The 19,795-nt window shown below is 37.7% G+C and overlaps 1 protein-coding gene and 1 long non-coding RNA gene across 2 annotated transcripts in view; both read left to right on the plus strand.

Annotated features, from left to right (window-relative positions):
* LOC309478059 overlaps window positions 1–19,795 on the plus strand; it is a 289,830-nt gene that overhangs the window by 158,802 nt on the left and 111,233 nt on the right. The gene's annotated exons all lie outside the window — the stretch shown is intronic.
* Window positions 2,661–5,515, plus strand: pou4f4 (POU class 4 homeobox 4). Its single transcript, XM_082141835.1, has 2 exons — window positions 2,661–2,933; window positions 3,401–5,515. Exons 1-2 carry the CDS (start codon window positions 2,814–2,816, stop codon window positions 4,307–4,309), a joined length of 1,029 nt encoding a protein of 342 aa, XP_081997961.1. The 5' UTR covers window positions 2,661–2,813; the 3' UTR covers window positions 4,310–5,515.

A 19,795-nucleotide genomic window follows, 5' to 3' on the forward strand; every position in this document is an offset into this window, starting at 1 on the left:
AAAGATGTCATCATTTACTCACTCCCACATCATTCCAAACAGGTTAGAAATTCTTTCTTCGCAAAAGAAAATATTTAAAAATAATAATAATAATTTTCCAGATGCATTGAAAGTTCAGTGTTGTTTTGGTCCCTACTGATTTCCTTTCTCGAAACATTTGTCTTCTGCAGAAGAAAGAATGACATGAGGGTGAGTAAATAATGACAGAATGTTCATTTTTGGGTGAATCATTCATTTAAAGTCTGGAGGCTTGAGTATGGAATTCTGTCCAATATATTCCACAACACGTTTTTATTTATACAGTGAAACACACATATCCACAATTTAGTCCAACAGAGGTGCATTTCCCAAAAGCATCATTAGTCAACTATGGTCACACATTATGTTGTTAGCCATAGTTCCAATGAACATTCGCAAACAGCATTGTCTAGTTGCAACTACAGCTCTCGAAATGTGGTTGCATAGTTTGTAGTTAGTATGACATGGACGCTTTTCCTGTTTTCTGTGAACTATAGATGACAGAATATAACAGTATCAACACCTCAACTTATCATCTGCAGAAGGAATCCTAACAGCCAATACCACCAATTCCCCATTTCAGCATTAATATTCATTGAGGAAAATGTTCCATTAGCAATAATCAAGCACTTCCCCAGGCTTGTTTGCAGAAAACTCATCAGGAAAATGACTGTGACTTTGTGTCGGCAGTCTGAAAGAGAAAGCAGGAATGATGTGAAAAGAGGGAACGACTCAATAAATTCAACAAGTATGGCTTGTGTATCATCTCGGATGCATGTCTGTCTCTCTATCTACATGTATAAGCTCACTCTTTGAGCCCTCTTCTCTTTTCCAGACTGCCTCTCTCTCTGTTCTGTCACTTTTGCTGTGCCTCTCTGTCCGTCCCATAGCATTTGGAGTCCCCAGTGACAGTGGTTGCTGGGGGAGAGATGGCAGCATTGATGCATATTTGATGAGCGGGTGCCAAGGCCTTGCCGGAGAGCAAGGCACGAGGGGACGATGTTGCTATCTGCGTCTGCATCTCAGGTTTCTGAGTCACACTCGCAGAGACTCCTTCTCCCATTGTGGGACTTTATTGTCCATGTCTGGGGTTTCAGCACCAATTAGAGTGATAGATATAGGCTCTATACAAGCCAATCCAGAGCAGCTTGCATGCACTACAAAACCTGTACAACACACAACCCACTTTGAAGAGGTGCTGATCAAACAGTCAAGGTCCAGTAATGAAGTTCCCATTTTAGCAGCTTCACTGCATGAAGGGTAATGTGATCTATTCACTGAACCACGCTTTTTTGCCATTTCTTAATTATGGTAATTACCACATGGCATGACAGTAGCATAAGTTTTGGTTCAGGAGGAACTGCAAAATGGGGCTATGTTTGTTTGCGGCGCTCTGTGACTGTCTGTCTACAACTCTGCATAGCCTCATCATGGAACGCCTTGATGATGTGTGATGTCTAAATACTTAGGTTGACAAGCAGATAAGACATCCAATCAATGCATTTGGACCGAATGCAATGATTGGACGAATTTTGGGGGGTTCTGAGACTTCATTTTTTTAATTTAGACCACTTCTGTTATTGATTGCTACAGTATCAGGGCATGAACAGAGTTTCAACCAATATAACAAAAAGTGTTTATGAAATTAATTAAATCATTCATTCATGCAAATGGATGGTGGTACCAGCATTTCATTTGTCAGAGGTATTTGATTGACTGCTCTCATTTGTTTGACCTTTGTTTTTTTTTAATCAATATTTAATTGTACATGGGCTCTTATCATCCCAGCCTATTTATGCTCTATTTGAGAATCCATATTGTGGTGCATACCACAAAGTAAATGAACAATAATTAATTCATGTACCAAATTGTTAAGGCTGGCCACATGAAGAAAAAATAAATAAATAAAATACATCACTTGCTTCACACAACACAACAAAACTGATCATAATTAAGGGAAATATTTAGCACTTGTATATATTCAGTCATTAATTCGATTGTTTAAAGATAAAAAAACAAATGATATGATACAATTTTAGTTTCATATTTCAAATCCAATTATATTTATTTATTTGGCAGGTGTCCCTATGTGTCCCAAAATGACTACAAACAGTGCATTTAAGAATGACATTAGTTTGTGTTCCCTGATCATAAATTAAAAAAAAATTAAATGTCATAATAAAAATGTATAAAAAGGGGTTAAATGTTTGTTTGTTTTTAATTACTAATTAACCGTTATTTTCATTTCAAATCATTTGAATCTCTATTTGAATCGTTAAAGTATGTTTTATGTGGATCATAACAATTCATAGATATGGTGACAGATATTTAAACCACGAGCATGTGAACATAAAGATCGCAGTGTTCACAACAACCAATCTTGGGCGACCTGTCAAAATCACAGCACCAATGAAAACACACCATGAGAGTCTCAAAGCCAGAGCCACGCCTTATTTGCTCCAGCGCACATGATGGGGAATGGGACCAAAAACCCAGGAGGCGTGTTCACATCCCAAACTTACCAATAACAGTTGAGGGTACTGTAATAGTAGTTGGGCGGGACCTGTACCTATCTGGGTGGGGCTAAAGGAGACAGCGTTATATTTTAGGTGCCTGCGTAAATTCCTACTGTGTCACAGACATTGACAGCTCGCGCCTGGCTACTGCTCAGCCAGAAAGGAAGACTTTCTCAGGCATACCTTTTCAGTTTTTATCATCCAGATTAGACACTGTACTGGGGTTAACCGGAGATAAACGAGGAAGACGAGAAGCGACCCCCTCACACCTCTGCCAAAATGATGTCCATGAATAGCAAACAGCCGTTTAGTATGCATCCGATTTTGCACGAGCCTAAATACACACCTCTACATTCCAGCTCTGAAGCTATCCGGCGAGCATGTTTGCCCACGCCCTCGGTAAGTTTAATATTTTATTCTGATGTTTGCGATTCATGATCACCGTAGTCATTTGCATTATAAGTGGTCTAAACTTTTCCCAGCGTGACAAAAAAATCGAAGTGCATCGGTTTCGGTTGGCTTAAATTCTGTCGCCTAAATAAATCTTGCACTTTTAGCAACATTTATTTTACTGCGTTTATTTTTAAACATAGAATAAGTTGTTACGGCACTTTAGAAATTAGCACTTTAGAAATTAGAGCAGCACTTGGAAATTGGCGTTTAATTGAATATCCATTTGATTGCCGCTTTAGATGATTTTCTAAAAGTGACCCAATTTGGTCCCATAAACTTTTTATAACATTGTTTACCAAAATAAATAAACAAATGCAGGTTGCATAATCTGGTTGTTAAGTTTTCTTAACAAAAATATATCAACTTAAAACTGATTTTGCCATTGATACTTATGCTTGCTCTCTGTCACGCAGTTGCAGGGTAACATCTTTGCCGGCTTTGACGAGACCCTTCTCCAGAGAGCCGAGGCGCTGGCGGCGGTGGACATAGCTCAAAAGAGTCATCCGTTCAAGCCAGATGCCACCTACCACACCATGACCACCATGACGAGCATGACCTGCACTCCCACGTCCTCTTCTGGGCACCTTCATCACCCGTCAGTGCTGACCTCTCACCACCATCATCCCCACCACCAGCCGACGCAGGGCCTGGAGGGCGACCTGCTCGACCACCTCACCCCAGGCATCTCCATTGGAGGCATGGGCTCCGACGTTTGCTCCACCGCTTCCCACCCGCACTCACACATGTCAGCAATTAACCACATGCAGCATCACCACCAGCAAAGTATGAACATGCACCACCACAGCCTGGGCTCGCACACCTCTCTGGGCGGCGTTGGAGACTCCGAGCCTGATCCCCGGGAGCTCGAGTCGTTCGCCGAGCGCTTCAAGCAGAGGCGGATCAAACTCGGGGTCACGCAGGCCGACGTGGGTTCGGCGTTGGCCAATCTTAAAATCCCCGGGGTCGGCTGCCTGAGCCAGAGCACTATCTGTCGGTTCGAGTCTCTCACGTTGTCCCACAATAACATGGTCGCCCTCAAGCCTATCCTGGAAGCGTGGTTAGAGGAGGCAGAACGGGCTCAGAGAGAGAAAATGGCCAAACCGGAGATTTTTAACGGCGGGGACAAAAAGAGAAAACGCACTTCGATCGCTGCTCCAGAGAAGCGATCGCTGGAGGCTTACTTTGCCGTCCAGCCGAGACCGTCGTCAGAGAAAATCGCTGCCATCGCCGAGAAACTGGACCTGAAAAAAAACGTGGTCCGCGTGTGGTTTTGTAATCAAAGGCAAAAGCAGAAACGGATGAAGTTTTCGGCTACGCACTAGGCCAGAAATAACGCATTTAAATAAACTTATAATTTAAATAAAAGTGAACAGAGCCGACAAAACTCTTCAATGGTGAGGCGAAACGCGTCCCACGCAGGAATTGGGAGCTGGGCGTCAACATCCCAGAGACAGAAACTGTCCCAAAAAGTTTGTCATGGCATTATGTCAAGAACAACGCGGTCTGGAAGACGGAGGACAACCAACATCAACTAAACGTTGCAATTATTGTACAAAAATCGAGAATTGAATAATAATGATTATTCTCTTAACTCAAAACAACTCTTTTTATATTCATCTGTGTACATATCTGTGAATACACTGCACCTCTTTGTGTGAAGAACGCATCAAAATTCTTTTTTTTAAGGATGAAAAGAAAGAAAGCTAAAAACGCTGTTGTGCAAAAGATGTCCCATTCTAGAAACCTTAGTGTTATTCTATATGCTCCTGAAGAAATTCATGAAGGTTCTGCTGTGATCCTTTGCATGGTTTACAAGGCGTTAAGTGTTTCATTTACCGTTTGAAAATTCCATTCATTTTGATGTATTGCAATAAGAGAGAACACGCACATCAGGCGAACGCACGTACACACGGACATCCTTAATATACGTTTCTGTGTCTACCTCATGATTCCTGACGTCTTGACACATTCATGGTCATTTTGGAAATAGGGCATAAAACTAGATTTTTTTGTTGTTGTTGTTTTCCGTTTTGACACATTTTGGGTAAAATTAGATAGAAAACACGAAGCGTTGTGTGTTGCAACTAATTTCACTTCAACGATGCTTTGACAATCAAATTATTTAATAATTATTTTGTGACTACCCCCTTCTACTGTACGTCGAAATATAAATTATTATTATTATTACACTAAGTTTGTAGATGGGAACATTTCATTACATTTTCAGAGATTCATTGCACTTTGTAGATATGATTCCGATTTTTCTTATTTGTTTTGCCTATTTATATTTCTACTTCGTTGATATTGTCGTTTACTTATTTATTTGAGCTTAATTTATTTTGAATACCACACATAGTTCATTTGTGAAAGTGTGCTTAACTGTGTATGTGTACGCGACAGAATTTTCAATAAACCATGCACGTCTTACCTCTGTTACTGCAGTGTGTTTATGACCCTGAACTTGCTTTATTGATGAGTCTTCTTTATTTATTGTGCTTAGTATAACACTAATTATTAGTTATACCGTTCTCTAAATAAGAGGACACACATGCAATGAAGCCTACTAAGCTTTTTTCGTCCCTTAATAATTTCAGGCTTATTTTAAATCAAAATCTCCGACCTTCATGATGATTAATATTATTGTCGTTTCAGTTATTGCTGTCATTATGCCTCATAAACACGCGATTATTTTTGTGTGTTTTATCGATGTCGCATTAATAACGAACGAATAAACTAATTTTAACAGTGAAATGTCTGTAGTTTCCTCAAATATGGCGAGGTTCCGTTTATCCTCAATGTTAGCCGAGCAGATTAAACGAATAAAATAAAAATAAATAAAAAATCACGTTCATATAAATTTCTACAAGCCCGATTAAATCCATCATTTATGTATGAGGAAACTCCGAATGTGTTTGTTTTATAACACGTTACTCTATTAAATTGGTCAATGTAGGAGGAAAACAAGTTCGCTTATTTTAGGAGTTGTCAAGTTCGGACTCTCTTTGGTGTTCAGCAGGTGGTTTTGAGTCCGTAAATCTAGTTATTTATGAATAATAAATATGAAGTGTTATGATACTATCGATTTTGCAAGTGTTTGTTAAGAGGAAGATATCTTATTGCTGAACGGATGTACAACAAGAGTTCTCGTCCTTTCCCCCGTGGAGTTCAGTAGCCTAAACTCATTCATTATCCTCAAATAAACAGGAATTGAATTCCTACAAAAAGTCAGTCCGAATCAGTCTTAAACAAAAAGTGTGGCGAAGAACAACCAAATAGGCTACTTTTTAATAATTTGTCATATAGAAAATATTATAATAACAACAGACAGGCGCACACACACACACACACACACACACACACACACACACACACACACACACACACACACACACACACACACACACACACACACACACACACACACACACACACACACACACACACACACACACACACACACACACACACACATACCTAATGGTGCGTTCATGTACTCCTGCGAAGTTCATTTACGAGTTGGGAAGTCGTATTTGTCGATTTGGGAAGTCGGAGCAAGATGTCGGTATACTTGCACACACAAAAATAGCACGGTTTTTAAACTCTATTTCTAAAATGAAGAACAAAAAATGTTTTGCTTTTTGATGATTTTAATTACCGGTAATTTATGAAGCGACTGCGAACTTCATCGTTACATATATTACAATCATGTTTTGTGCAGGTGGTTGGCTTATTTTTGTGTGTGCAAATAAAACAAGCCTACATACGCAAGTATTTCGCCACGTTTCTCACTGACACGCCCCCAACTCGTGGGCTTAAAGAAAACCCCGAGCTTCCCACTCGTATTTAACAACATTGTGGTGGCGTTCACGTGCGATCAACTCGTAAATGCGATTTTCCGACATGACTTGAACGCACCATAATAAATGAAAAGTATATGCTACTATAAATAAATATAAAATAAAAACGAAAATTTCAAATATATATTAAATGATTAATCTATATAATAAACACACCAACGCAAAAAGTTTAAATTTTCTTATCAAAAGACAATTTATCCCATAAGGCTTGGTTTAGTAAGTTAGTTTACAGAAAACAATGCGGCTGTGTAGACGCACGAGGTAAAGCCTATTCCCACGACACTTTGCGTCAATTGTTTGATTTGAATAATTCACATACTGGAGGTCATCGTTTCTTTTTCGTTTCCTGCTGAATACAAAAGGCACGAGACAAGTTAAATCAGAATCGTTCCGCCCCATGTCTTTAAAGACTGAATGCAGTGGCAAACTTATTTGAGATATTTAAACGCATTTATAGTGCATATGAGAGCGATTGTAACTACAAAATTGGATAACTTTTTTTTTTTTTTTTGTGTGTGTGTGTGTGTGTGTGTGTGTGTGTGTGTGTGCATAATTACACAACTAACCTTAATCACATCCTACTCCTAACCCTATAGTAGTATGCAGGCTAGTTCATTATTATTACTCAATTACACTGTAATACGGACATCTTAAAACGTGGGTTACACTTTATTTTAAGGTGTCATTGTTACAGTGTAATTATATATTTAAGTACTGAGTAATATTAAGCAACTACATGTACTTACTAGGGTTAGAGTAGGATTAGGATTTGGTTGAATGTTAGTTGCATGTAATTATGCATAGTTTACTGTTATTACTATGGTAAGTACATGTAACATAACAAGGACACTGTAAAATAAAGTGTTACCAAAATGTGTAACCTAATATTGTGACGCTATTATATTTAGAGTGTTTTCATCAGCACAAATCACAGTTTGTCCATAGTGAAAGGAAACATACTGGCTAGCTACAGTTGTTTCTTGCATCAATATCTTGAAATATGCGAGACAATATACTCAAATTGGTATAGCCTATCGTGCTCAAATGTGCCCACAATTGAGGATTTGCATATCTCTCACCAAACCATCTACATAATTCATCAACCGTTGAAACCACTCAACATATAGACGTCAAATGCGAGGCAATATTTTAACTGTGGCATTGGTTACTTTATTTTGTAAAATGCAGCTGGAGTGAAAAATATGTGTAAGTGTATATAATTCCGCTCTTAGATTTACATTCCTCCCCATGGTTCCTTACAGTCTTGTGTTTTCCATGGAGCGGAAAGCGCATTTTCATAAATAGACCTTGGCCAAGCGCTGCGTATAAAATTTTAATGAAGCCAGAGTCTTGAGTGCTGCTCGACTGAGGGCCTTGGAGAATCAGCTCTCTGGTACATGACTATGGCTCCCTCTTTCCTCACAAACATTGCAGCAACAAGGCCCGTTCGACCGGCTCAGTCGAGAGTAGTAATCGCGAATTTTTTTTTTTTTTTTTTTTTTTTTTTTGAGAATTACTGCAGCAACGTTTCATTTATTTCAGCCCAGCCTTACAGACGATTTCGAGCGAGGTAAATAAACTTCCCTCAGTGTTTCCATCCGCGTTGCGCGCTCCCATGTTTTGATCCGCGTGTGCGCGCTTTACGGTCAGATCACACCTCCGGCACTGGAAGCTCTAAATCAGTACAATGCAATATTTATAAAGCGCGTTAATATATAAGCCCAATACAGCGTTCAAGATATCAGAGTTCTCACACTGAGAGAACCGAAAGCTTACGAAAGCGCCTAACCTGAAGTCTGAGCTGGTTTTTGACTGCCAATCATTGTGGATTACTTAAAAATAACCAACTTGCGAAACTGAAAGACAAAAGTCCTAAATTAAGGTGCAAAGGAGAGCAACTCAAATTGATCCTGACAAGGTGAACAAGGGAATCTTTGTAACACTTGCTGTCTTTAACAGCGGATTAAAATAAATATATACATATAACTGTGTAATATGATCACTCAAGAGCATGCCACATCACAGACTGGAATTATGCATATTCGACAAGAATTAAAACATGGCTGTTGTAATTAAGATTCTTGTATACTTAATCAAGTCTAATGAATGACAGAAGCAGCTGGGGATGATCAAAAGACAGAGAGATCTGAATATTTGGCACGGAGACAAACTGACTGATAGACCATCAAAACAATCGAAGCAGAGTAATAAACTATATCATGTAATTTGGCTCTTGTCCAACTTGCAAAAGAATGATGTCACTGGTCAAAATTAATTATCAGCTTTATGTTATTTAGATGTAAAAGTCTTCATTTAAAATCCATTAAAGGTCACACCTGACCTGACATTAGTGTTCATGCGGTGTCATATAGCCTACATTAAATTTACGTTAAAATTGAGTTGCACGTCTTCTAAATACACTTTGTTCTTGTTCTATTATTATTGTAATGATAATTTACATGTAATATGAACACTAATGTAAAATGGGTTATACTTTATTTTAAGGTCATACAGTGTAATTATATATTTAAGTATATTAATTATTTATAATTATACAACATTATACAAAATAAAACAATATAGCCTATACTATAGGGTTATGCTAGGATTAAGGTTTGGTTGAGGGCAGGTAATTATGCATAATTTACCGTTATTACTACGGTAAAGTATGTAACAAAGACACTGTAAAATGAAGTGTTACCTAATACTCAAAAACAATTACAGATTAAACACATTTACTGTAGGGGATATTCTATTCATCCCTTGGTGTAGAGGGCGAAATGTGAGACTCTTGTAAATGTTTTATTGTATTTTGATCGGTCATGATAAGATTTATCAAATAGTCTTAGGAATGTCGTGACTTTTTCGGCTGAAGACTTTGTATCACTTTTCATTCATGCAAAAACTATTTTGATTTTTATGTTAGTCTTCGCTCTGTTAAATGAAATGCAAATCAAATATTCTGAGCCAATGAATCTAGGCTATATAAACCTAAACTCATGAACCGTCTTGTTTGAATATTATGTGACGTGACGTTTTATTTCACAAAAAATAAAATAAAAACGAAAGATACATTTACAGCATAAGGCTAAAAAAAAGGACAAAAAAATCTAACAAAAAGATATCCAGTCAAGACAAATGCAAGTAGTCTGAATTATTATTATTATTATGTAATAAAACACCTCATTGGTTAAAATGAACGTTTATGTCTTCATTGACCCATGATGGAGATTGGAGACTTTCACGAGAACACTCTAAAATCCGAAAGCCTGAATTATACGAGTGCTGAAGAGTTAAATCGTGGGAGTTAATAACTTTTTAATGACGATATATATGCTGCTCCTCCGCGTGCAGGACGCTTCTCCTCGAGAGCGAGCGCGGGCGCGTGCTCATTCCAACACGCGAGGAAGACAATGAGGGAGGCTCTCTGTCTGTCACAGAGAGAAAAATACATAAAAATGCTATTGTTTAGTTTCGAAGTGAACTTTTTTTTCTTTTTATAAAAGAGTCTGCCAAATGTACATGTAAATTGATGGACATAGGGTATAGAATTGTGTTGTATTAATTCGGTCAAATAAGTGGCAATCAACAGAGAAGAAAAGTACAAAATAATAATAAATGAATAGGCCTAATAGTAAAATAATGGTAAAGATAGGCTACTATGATTTTACTTGTTCGTTATTTACTGATGTAATGTCACCGCTCTATACAAAAGGACAACAATCTTACAAAAATATCCACTTAAGACAAATGTCAGTATAAAACGTAACGTATCAGGGCATTCAGGACCACGGACAGCACCTAACAAAAGTTAATTTCACGACGCAGTGCTGGAAAAGTCTAAATTATAACGTTGTTTTTGTTATGTCATAAACATCTCAAGGCAACATTTCTCTATAATTTGCACATAGGTTAGCCTAATGTATTTTTATATTTAAAAAACAAACAAAAAACAAATGACAATAATCATGTTGTGTTCTTAATAAATATCAAACCAGAAATATAGAAATGTCTAGGCTACATAATGACCGAAATAAACACACACACACACACACACACACACACACACACACACACACACACACACACACACACACACACACACACACACACACACACACACACACACACTCACACACACACACACACACACACACACACACACACACACACGCACGTAACTATATATATATATATATATATATATATATATATATATATATATATATATATATATATATATATACTGTATATAAACAATGGACAGTGACAACGAAAAGGTCTAGAACAAATGAGGATAAAAAAACAAAACATATTTAAGATAATGCTGGTATGTGTATTATTGGGCCTTCTGTTCAAAAGTATGTGTTTTCCCAAATGTCACAAAATCAAAAGGAGATCAGTTATTAGATCTATACGTCCATGCTGATGAAATAATTCCACTTCATATGTAAATCAAAACAGATGAAATGAGTTTCTCACATTTAATTCAAAGAAATATGTTCAAAGTAATGCGTATAAGCTTCTAATCATGTCCCATACATAATTTATTCTAAACTGACAAGATACCCTAACACGGTCCGGTACTACAAAATAAAATCCCGTTTGTAGCCGGACACCCGTTAAATAGATTCGTTTAGCTGAGGTACAAAATTAATGAAATTAAATACACTGACGGTGGGTATTTTTGAAGATGCACATCAAGTACATGCTTCGCAATTCATTCATCAAATACACGATCAATAATCAAAACCAGAAAAGTCAGCAAAATGAAGAGTTTAAAAAAATCTGAAATTTTAAATAAAAGATTTTCATTTAACATAAACTTTGACTTGTGCTTAGGCTATATATATATATATATAGCCTAACAGACAGAAGAGGAGTGAGTGCTGAATGCACGGACCACAATTCTCTGCCCTACATTTCGCACTTCCCAGTAGACAGGCCTCATGTCCGCCTGCTGCAGAACCCCGGCTTGAAGTGCAAGGTTTTTTTTTTTTTTTTTTTTTGTATCGGCAATGAATAATGCAAGGCATGAAGGCCAGCGAGTATACATTTAAATACCAATTTGCTTAACCAGTGTTTTCACCCTCCGCCAGCTCCACTCAGCCCAGTCATGGGGAGTTCGTGCTGGTAATTAACAGCGAGGAAGGCAAACACCTTAACAAGAGGAATATGATCATAAACGCAATCAAAAACTGCTTATAGCGCAAGAAGTGTTCTCAGAAGAGTAGCAGCTTGTTTGTTACCTGCAATCCTGTTATAAAGCATATCATTTCCTTCAAATTTGATTGCATTCCAAACTTTTTTTATGTGTTTATAACGGGAACTTTAAAGTGCAGAAATGTGGAAAATTCTTCTTCTTCTATTGTTTTATACATAGCTAAAATTGGTAACAATTTATTTTACAGTGTCCTCGTTACATATGTTACATGCACTTACCATAGTGATAACAGTAAATTATGCATAATTACATGCAACAAACCCTCAACCAAATCCTAATCCTACTCTAACACTAAAGTACACGCATTCTCATCCCCAAATCGTCACTTTCAAACATTCTTCAATATCCGACGCACAAAGCACCCTTTAGCGTCCATATGAGACGCTTCGGTTATGGGTAGGTTTAGGTCTGTGGTAGGGTTATGCGTCTCATGTGGACGCTAAAGGGTGCTTTGTGCGTCAGATATTGAAGAAATTTTGAAAGCGTCAGTATATGACGACTTGGGATGAGAACGGGCTGGTATATATTACTCGGTACTTTAATATATAATTACACTGTAACAATGACACAAAATAAAGTGTAACCAAAAAAATTTATCTTGATTATGTTAATGAATTTATTAGCAAAGAAAAAATTATCCAGTAGTGCTGTCACCATTATCACGACAACATTTTAGAGAACAAACGAAATAAGAAATAAACAAATAAATATGTTATGATGAAAAAAATAAAAAATAAAAATAACAGAGGAGCTCTTTCAGGCAAAGTGACCATTACGATTAGAAATGTAATTCATTTTAAACACATTACAAACTGCAGTTGATTGTCATTATTTGACTGTAACACCCCCTTCTCATTTGCATCAATAAAAACCTTAATGTACTGGGAAAAGTCTATGTAATACACTAATTAAAAAAATGGTATATATTATACGTCTTGTATAACATAAAAAAAGTTGAAAATTGCTTAACTTTTGAGTAAAACATATGTTGTCATAGCTTATTGATCATATATATAATTTGTACAGTGTATGAGCGTTAGAATAAATTGTACTACTATATAAATAAATAAATACAGATACCCAACCGTTCTGTAACACTGTCAAGCAATCAAGCAATCAGGCCTGCGGATGGAGAAGGTAAAGATAGATAGATAGATAGATAGATCGATAGATCGATAGATAGATAGATAGATAGATAGATAGATAGATAGATAGATAGATAGATAGATAGATAGATAGATAGATAGATAGATAGATAGATAGATAGATAGATAGATAGATAGATAGATAGATAGATAGATAGATAGATAGATAGATAGATAGATAGACTCTGCTCCACTCTTTCGCACGTACTGTATCTCTCGGAAATGTGCCATACAGAGTGAACACAGCCAGTCGTCCCTAACCAATTGTTATTCATAGAACGAATAAATATTTAATTCCTTCTAAGGATACCTTTTGTTAACAGAATTACCAACAAGCGTTCCACAATGAATTCACATTTTACCCGCGGCATTGTGGGGCCAGTGTGTGCTTATACCTGTCGGTGTGAGGACAATATGCAATAATAACGAACCGAGTAGTAGGGGTTCCGTCCAGCACTGGCGGTGCTGCTGGTGGTATTTCAGCAGGACGCTTTGCTGTTGGCCGCCTTGTCCCACACAGACACCCGCTATCTTTGTATTCACTCAGGCCATGAATAATGAATTGATGAGCGCTAATAAGTGCATCAACAGTCAGATTAATGAGCACACTGTCTATTAATGAAAATCAGCGATGACTAAAGGATTTGACGATCTCTGTAATTACTCGAGCTCTGGGCATGTTTGAAGAAGAAATCAGGAGCAATGCCTTCAATGTTTGTAAAAAAAAAATAAAAAAAAAATAAAATAAAAAAAAAGTAGGGCCTTGTACACAGTTAGTCCTGAGATACATTGGACACCAGATTTTAAACAGAAAAAAAAAAATGGCTTTGCCATGGCAGAAAGTTTTCAAAATGTGAGGATTGAGAATTATGGAAGGACGCAATGTGGATATCAAATCTGACAAGTCAAGTCAAGTCAAGTTGTCACCTTTTATTTATATAGTGCTTTCTACAATTCAGATTGTTTAAAAGCAGCTTTACAGTGATAACAGGAAAATAATGCATTCCGGCTGTTGCTCTGCTTAAGTCAGTGTTAATTCAGGTCTATGGTAAAGAGATCATCAATTAGTTGATTAGAAATTAGTTCATTTCTGCTGCAACAACAAAAAAATTATGTCATTGTCCAGCTCAGTTCAGTTCTCATACAACACTGTCAGTACAGTCAGATCAATACTATTGTTGAAGTGTCCCCAATAAAGCCAGTGGCAAGGAACCCAAACTCCATCAGGTGACAGAATGGAGGGAAAAAAAACCTTGGTAGCATTCAAATATTCATCCAGTTCATTTTGCTTGAAGATCAGATTCATCACGCCTGGTTCTTGTGGCCACTGCTGAGCATCTGTGCCGATGGCTGTCATGACGAGGGGTTGGCATGCAGACCCTTTAAAGATTTGACTGGACAGGATTCAGTTCATTTCAGTAGCTAAGTGTATTTGCTTGAACAGCCACTGGAGATTTACTCAACGACCTGTTCAGGCCACGGAGTCTGTTGGTTTGCCATGAAAATTTAAACAGCCCTTGGCACACCTTTCCCGGATTTTTTGGGCACTGATAAAAATTCACCCTTTTGAAAACACCAGGTTTTGCCGTGCCAAATTCCCTAAATGCATGATGGGTATCAGACATGTGAGGAAACCCTCCTTCAAATGTAGCCTATTAAATAGGCAATAGAGTTGAAAAACGCGTTTATTGTCGCTAGATTAAAGAACCAGTTTATTTTTCTTCCCCCATTGCGTGTCAAACTCTTTGAAGGAGATCAATAGGCTATATTAAACGTGTATTAGACTCAATAAACACGCGTTGCCAGACAACCCAGACAGCAGTGTTGGCCCAGATCCGGGCCACATCTGGTACATGTGGATTCCACACGTACCAGATGTGGGCCGGATCTGGGCCGACACTATGGGGATCTGACTTTTCATGGAATATCTGCCAGTTTTTTTATTTTTTATTATTATATTGATATACAAAAATTGTCCATTTTAGCGCTTCTGGAAAATTAGCTAACAGTATCTACTTTAATAATAGAATGATAAACAATGACAAGATACGTTTTGTCGATTTATCGCCTGATACTGATTCATAACAAATGTCAGTAGCACACTGCTGTCATGGTTACCTGGTCACAAAATGACCTCTGGACCCTATTTCCGGGTTCGAAAGCGAAAGTAAACTATAGCAGGAAAAACTTCTTTAGAGGTTGGTCCAAAGTTTCTCTGTTTATTTTTGAGGTGTTTTACAAATTTGTCACTATAACTGACATAAGTGTCTTGTTTGTGGATTGTGATACCGGTTTAAATGGATAATATAACTAAAATTTTAATTTTATTTGGGAAATATCATATACATAAATCAAAATCTATGTTAACACATACATTTTTCATAGATTCAAGTGTTTTGTATGACTCTGTATTCCCCTATTGTTATTGTTATTGTTATTGTTAATGCAATAAAATAAAATAAAATGCTTCAAAAGGTAGGCTACATGGGAGATAACAACCCTCTACCCGTTCTGTCATTTAACATCCATGTTTAAATTATAAACAAAGTTAAATTGTACTTTCCTTCCTCAATTAATAAAAAAAAAATAAAAAAAAGATTTTTATAGATTTATTGTCCTCTAATTAATTGATATTTTGACACTGACACTTGCAACTTGTACTGTCACCTAAGGTGGAGGTGATGTATGATAGTGACTTCACCCCTTTAACTCATTCTTAATTGTTTAAACTGATGGTTTTAAACCTCACCCTGTGTTACACTCCCTGTTTTACAGGTTATAACACTCCTAATCTCCCCAACATTCTCTATTGAATTCGACACCTATAAAAATACATGTGCCAACAGAATCAGGTAAAAGCAATGTTACATTTTTTAAAATAGTGGAATTCTTGAGATATTAACTGGAACATCATGCTGGTATAGGCAAAATTCCTTGTACTGAAATGAATCGCCCCAATTAAACCTAGGAATACTCCTGGTCACAGTGGCTTTAAATTATCAGTGAAAGCAGGACCTCCATTACGAGAGCAGAGGGTGCGTATTATGGTGGATTTAATATTAATGGATTTTATTAGCTTGACACTAGCATATTCATGAGAGTCTTCTAATGGAATAAAAAAAAAAGAGAACTAATGCTCAGTGACAGTACCGATAGATGGAAGCACCATATATTTCATTGGCTAATGTTGAGTCAATGCTGTTTCAGTGTTAGTCTATCTATCTATCTATCTATCTATCTATCTATCTATCTATCTATCTATCTATCTATCTATCTATCTATCTATCTATCTATCTATCTATCTATCTATCTATCTATCTATCTATCTATCTATCTATCTATCTATCTATCTATCTATCTATCTATCTATCTATCTATCTATCCATCCATCCATCCATCCATCCATCCATCCATCCATCCATCTATTGTCGTGAAAATTCTCAATACGAATACAACCTACTTAATCTGACTTCTTCACCACGGACAATTTAAACAACTTCCAGTTGTTAGAAATAATAACTATAGTATCTTGAGGTAATTCCCTGAATTACCTGAATACTTACAATACAATACAATACAATACTTCCCTGAAGTAAGGTGACGGGGTCCCGTCAAGAAGCTACGATCACTACCTCAATCACACATGAGCACACAGGTCTTTAGCATCTATACACTCTCACCGTCCTTCTCAGGTGTACGCTGGTCCGACACAGGATATTTAATACTAACTCAGAGTATTACAGCCTCACCCCGAGGGCGGCTCTATAGTCTTCCAACACTATCAACACTGTCTCTGCGGTGGTCTTTTGGGCATAGAATCTTTAGTACTTCTATTACTACCTCAATCACACATAGATGTTGTGTTGTTGTCTTTTGAGCGTAGAACCTTGACAACCTCAATCACACATAGATGTTCTGCTGTTGTCTTTTGAGCGTAGAATCTATTTCTCAACTGGGCAGCATACCTGACACGACTCCCAAGTTGCTCTTTGTAGAAATGAAGTTTTATTCACGGCCGGGAGATCACTGGCCACAACAACCAAGTGAGTCTCCTGAATAGAAAGATACATGTACATTTATATCATACAGTTGAGTAAAAATCAATGTCATTCAAGTCTTCTTCACTGTAATTTGTTCTGGTGATTGGTTTGTAATGATCTTAGCTAATCATATGACTGTTAGTTCTACTGTGTTAAGCATTTTTTGGTTAAGTATATATGGCCTTTGACCGGAGCATCCTTAGTTTGCATTTCTCTGTACATTTAATGTTGAAAATACCCATTATATAAAATATTTCTATCACAGTATCTATCTATTGAAGATGACCCAGATCAACATAATAATGTTAACATTACATATACATGTTTTAATCATCAACTGTGTAATCACTCCAGCTCCAAATTATACATAAACACTGTGAAGTGTAGTTAAAAACGACAACAATTTTCTTTTGCTCTCAAGGTGCACCTAAATAACTAAAGGTAAAGGTAAAGGTAAAGGTAAAGGTAAAGGTAAAGGTAAAGGTAAAGGTTTCTGAAAATGTACAGGATGTGGACGGAGAGCAGGAGCTGTCTGCACGAGTTGTACCTTTGCTAGGCCGTGAGATGGGGCTGCTGAAAAACACACATCCTTTTTGATCATCACGAGCCCCTGAGTGCACTAATGCATCTGACTATTAGCATGTTTTCCCGGACGCCACAGGCTAACGCCCTGCCTTGCCTTTGACATGTCAAAACTGATAACAGTCAGAGCTGGTCCTGCTACACAAGTTTGAGTGTGTGGGCACTGTACACTTCACAAGCTCCCACACTAAGGAAAGCCCATTTACAAGTGCAGAAAATGTGAGGAAAATTCCATCACGAAAATCCTGTTGGAACGGGAGCGATACATATCATGATCTGGATTATACGATGCATTTCTAAATGTATTTTACTCTGAAATATACCACTTTAACAGATATGTCTCTGTTAAATTTAATATTTTGTTGTAAAAAAAAATCCATCTGTATGAGGTCAAAGACAGGCAGCGCTCATTCAGAAAATGAGGGGAAGAAGGGATAGATTTCCTTCTGCTTCATGATGTTATGCAAGATTTATATTTGCTGAGAGTCAGCTACATTTTCAGTAAATATTTAAGGTCTCTTTGCTGGAGTGATCCTTTTTTAACAAAATGCTTATTCAGATTCAATCAAAGCAGTCGAAATGTTACTAGATTTATAGTTTTTGGTCCAAATTTGAATATGAAAGTTAATATAATGAATCCATGCATGATGTCCGAATGTGTTGCGATGTGAACGGTCTGCTTTACATTTCACATTTGTATAGCATGTAAACACTGGCCCTAGACAAACTCAAGAAGAAGAAAAAAGACCCTGCAGGTCTGAAAGTGGGTGAACCGCCAAGCAACGAAAGAGTCTGCTCCTGTGAACACACATCAGGCTTTTTTTTTTAGCTTTGTTACTCCACAACAACAGCCAAGATGTGGGGTGTACAGGAGCGGAGAAGAAAGCGAGGACTTTGAGCCTAAGAGAAGGTGGTGAGCAAGTCGTGAATGCTTCAGAGACAACGAAGAGCGAGACTATGAGTGAACCGAATAAAAATTCCCTTTACCTTCCCCTTGTATTCCCAGCCCCATTATTTCTCCTGAGTTACTTTCTTCTGAATCACCCTGAGGCTGAGCACTCTCCTGGGTGGCTAGCCTGAAGCCAGCCTTGTTTTCATATACTGCTAATAATTTCACTGGTGGAGAACGAAGGCTTTTAAAAGATCATCCCCCCCAACTCTCCACCCCGTCATAGCCAGAGTCTGTTCGGTGCAGCTCTGCACGCTTCAGTCTGCATCGCACGTGCCTTTAGATGTGAACCCGCACCCCCTGTTCTGACCAGCTCGCACCCTCACTCCAGCTCGCATTCAGAACGTGATCAAGTCGCTCCCTGAGATACTCCTTCGAAGCCCTTCAACAGAACCACAGCTGCTTTGTCCAAAAAGAGAAACCAAGACAGGCAGTCAGGGGGTTGATCTCGGGTCTTCAGTGGATTCATGCATTTTGTAGAGATACAGCGCAGTCTGCTGTCCAATTTGAAGCTGCCGCCTTCCGTATGCGGTTTTATGCCTCCGCCTGCACATCAAGTCTTTTCTCCTGACATGATTTTTTAATCTTGCCTTATCCACCATCCACTGCAATCTAGGCAGAGGGAGTTTGAGAGTTTGAGTCCTGCAAACTGGAGTGTTCTGTAATGGGCTCAGTGCCGACGGCTAATAAAGTGGAACAGTGGCTCAGTGCTGCCTTAAATTAAAGAACTTCCCAGCCTACACTGACTCTTTCACGCTCATTAGGTGTTGAAGAGTTTCAAAGACTGGTAATTACATAAAAAATCAGTCACATAACCTGTTATTGGCTTCATTTGTACACTGTAAAAAAAGAAATCTGTTAAATTCACGGTAAAAAAACGGCAGCTGTGGTTGCCAGAAATATACCGGAAAAAAATACGGTAGCAATATTTCAGGTTGAACAGACTTAACTTAAATTTACAGTAAAAAAACATATTTCATTATCTGATATAATGTTAATTTACTGACCTAT

This window comes from Leuciscus leuciscus, assembly GCF_965113295.1.
Source record: "Leuciscus leuciscus genome assembly, chromosome: 16".
NCBI lineage: Eukaryota > Metazoa > Chordata > Actinopteri > Cypriniformes > Leuciscidae > Leuciscus > Leuciscus leuciscus.